Source organism: Malurus melanocephalus, unplaced genomic scaffold (genome assembly GCF_030028575.1).
Source record: "Malurus melanocephalus ecotype Western Australia unplaced genomic scaffold, MMel_1.1 scaffold_355, whole genome shotgun sequence".
Classification (NCBI taxonomy): domain Eukaryota; kingdom Metazoa; phylum Chordata; class Aves; order Passeriformes; family Maluridae; genus Malurus; species Malurus melanocephalus.
In genome coordinates, this window is record NW_026623587.1 from 54,472 (window position 1) to 57,960 (window position 3,489).

A 3,489-nucleotide genomic window follows, 5' to 3' on the forward strand; every position below is an offset into this window, starting at 1 on the left:
TGTGGCAGCTGGGGTGAGACCCCGTGGGACGGGCAGGGCTGTGCCCTGGCTGCATGGGAGCAGTGCTGGTTTTTGGGAATGGTTCAATCTGTTCATCCTGATTATGCTGATATAACTGAGTCRAAGTTAAAGGTGCTTATATAGCTTGATTTATAAAATACTTCGGTAACTTGAATGAAAGCATTTTAATACTTATATGACTTGAATGATAGCTTTTAATACTTATATGACCTGAATCATAACTTTTTTTCAATGTAATAGCCAAATGAAGTTAACTAGTTGCTTAATGTTTAAATAAGCAAAAACTTGCCGGGTAGATAACCTGAAAAATAGATGAGTATAGCTAATTGGGAAACAGCAGGATGAACTAATGAGAAATGGGCAAATGTAAAGCCAGTGAGCCACAAGATGAAGAATTTAGACCAGTTAGACCCAGAAAGCCCAAGGAACACCATAACTGTGCATGCTYTGAAGGAAAAGTAGAAAAGTTTAAATGCGAAAAAGACCTTGAGCATTCATCAAAGAAGACTCCCTAGACCACCTAAATTGGGGAAGGTGTCCCAAATGAGTGTGCTTGAGATTGCCCAAAAAGACAAGGTGGGGGGGATGCACCACCACAGAAGCGCAAGTGCAGTACAAAAAAATTATTTAAAACATGAATTAATCCTATATAAATTAGTTCTGGACGGGTGTATGCTGATGATATACTGACATAGTGATATTAAACAATATTTATTGTATAAAGAAGACACTTGACAAAGGTTTTTGAGTTGGGTGGAGAAATCCCCCTCACCTGCAGTGCTGCAATAAACAAACACCTGCTCTATAGAGGAGCTATATGTGGTATATATGGGGACATCTATAGAGACTGCTCAGTGGGGTTTTTTCCATAGCCCATCTTTTCAGGCTTCAGTGTTGTTTGTAGTTTGGGAATTGTGCTGATGCTGTGTCCCTGTTGCAGGTGGAAGCCCTGACCCACCAGCCCAGAGCCACCACGGTGCACGCGGTGCGGGACTCGGAGCTGGCCAAGCTGCCCGAGGGGGCTCTCATTTCCATCAAGCGCAAATTCCCCCAGGTAAGGCAATTCAAAGCATTTTCCTGTCTCTCTCAAAGGAGGCCTGAGAGGCTCGAGCTCCCCATTAGCAGTGAGTCATCGGGGTTTTCTGTGGGATTGATGTTGTGAGGAAACGCCGCGTGCTCCGAGCGGCTCCATCGCAGCTTTGCCCCAGCTTTCCTCGCTCTGTCTCCCATCAGTYGCTGCAGCTTTCATGGCAGGGCTGCTCTGGGGGTCTGGAAGGAGCTGTGTTAAATGCAGGATGTTGGCAAAGTGGGGAGCACTCAGTGCTGCTGATGGCAAATGGGAGTTTGACTTCTAAAATCCTTTTAAAAATGTTATTTATTCCTGCTCCTCGCCGGGGCTCAGAGTCAGCCCTTGGCTCTCTGTACCTTCATTTCCAGAGCTGTGATATTTGGGGGTTGCTTTCCCTCTTGCTGCTGTTTTGGGTTGTCAGTCCTCGTTGTGCAGCTGCCACATCTGTCTGTGTCCTGAAGACTGGGATTGCTCCCTTTGAATCCATCAGCTCATCCATCTTCTTTAATTCACTTGACATTATATCTCTCTCCTGCAAATTTGGAGACYGACGGACTCGAAATTTAATTCTTTTGTCCCTAAGTGCATCAGGGACATTATACTAAGCACTAAATCATTGCACTGGCCTTAAAGGCAATTCTTTAATGCTGTTACTTCAAATTATTTCTGATTTTTCATTTTGCTCTCTTTCAAGACATTGACTTTTCTTTTTTACCAGATTTCTTTTAAAAAATCCTGCAAAAATAATAAACCTAATTTAAATACTTGTATTCTCTTGCTTTCCTAGCACCTGTAATAACTTTTTTTTTTAGTTGTACAATATAAAGCCTCTATTCAGGCATTTTCATAGTGCCAAAACTGTGGGGTTTTGTCTGTATTATTGCCAGGAGAGTTTAATTATGGCAATAAGTGTTCAGAAGTTATGTCAGTGAAAGATAATCTTCCCAGTTTTCCCTGTAAGGATTGTTTTCGCTAAAGTGTTTGTCAGCTTCTCTTGGGAATTATTGACTTCTGATCTGTGGAACTCACTTGAAAAGACCTGTGAGTTTATTCCTCTCTATTTAATGGAAGAGGTTCATGAGCTGGGAGCAGTGTCACCTCAAACTGGGGCCATCCCAAACGTGTGGCATCCACTGGAGCTGCTTTCAGCCATTGCTGTCCTTGTGGCTGGTCCAGAAGGGAGGAGATGACACAGAGAGGATTCAAACCCACCTGTGTGTGGTGAATTGTTTTAAATGTAACTGGTGAATACATAAACTGTAAATCACCAGTGTTACAGATTGCTTTGAGTTGGAAAGGATTTTAAAATTTATCTTGGTCCAGAAGGGAGGAGATGACCCAGGGGAGATTCAAACCCACTTGTGTGTGGTGGATGGTTTTAAATATAACTGGTAAACACATAAACTGTAAATTATCAGTCACAGACTGCTTGGTGTTGGAAGGGATTTTAAAATTATTCCTGTTCCACCCCCTGCCACGGGCAGGGAACCTTCCCCTAGACCTGGTTGCTCCAAACCCTGTCCAGCCTGACCTAAACACTGACCAGTGCCTTGAACATGGCTCTGCACTAAGGCTGGGTTCTAATTCTGCCTCTTTATCTGGGGCAGGAATTTATTTCWGTGTCTCTTCTCTCTCTTTTCCCTTTCTGCCAGCTGGCAGAGTTGTTTTCCCCTGAACAGTGATCTCTGTGGAGCTGTGAATCTCTTTGCTTTGCAGTTAAAATTGAGCTTGAGCGTTACATTTATAGCACAATTCAAAACATTTATTTGTAATAGAATTCAAATGTCTTCCCATGTGTGAAGAGCACAGCCCATCAGCCTTAAATCCCTGACCTTTTTCARTATGGAATCAGATTTCTCTAGACTCGCCTATAGTCTGGCTGATGAGTTGCAATGAAACAAAAATGCTAAAATAGATATTTTAAGGAAAAGTGTTGCGACACAGGTTGTTAGAAAGACACATTCGTGCTGCTGTTTGAGGTCTCCAAATTCTAAGTAGATGTTAAACTGGTATAAAAAATGTGAGAACTTACTTTTTTTTTTTTTCTATACGATTATTTTAGAACCAGCACTGGAAATAGAAGGAGGAACATAAGATAGATTTTGTGGAGGTGATTTATGCAGTTAATGCCTTCAGASTCTCTTAAGAACTTAAGATAAAATATTTTAATAGGATTTCAGAGTCCTTACKTGTTCTCCCTTTGTTAGGTCCATCAGAGAATGGTTGGGTTGGAACAGACCTTAAAGCCCATCCAGTGCAACCCCCACCCTTAGGCAGGGACACCTCCCACTGTCCCAGGCTGCTCCCAGCCCCAATGTCCAGCCTGGCCTTGGGCACTGCCAGGGATCCAGGGGCAGCCACAGCTTCTCTGGGCACCCTGTGCCAGGGCCTGCCCACCC

The 3,489-nt window shown here is 43.2% G+C and overlaps 1 protein-coding gene across 1 annotated transcript in view; it reads left to right on the forward strand.

The window, feature by feature from the left end:
* The window catches only part of PNPLA7 (patatin like phospholipase domain containing 7), a gene marked incomplete at its 5' end in the record, with an annotated part of 134,385 nt that overhangs the window by 52,939 nt on the left and 77,957 nt on the right, over positions 1 to 3,489 (forward strand). Inside the window, one exon of the mRNA XM_057378351.1 lies at positions 962 to 1,075. Coding sequence (XP_057234334.1) covers positions 962 to 1,075 — 114 coding nt within the window. The remainder of the gene's footprint in view (positions 1 to 961; positions 1,076 to 3,489) is intronic.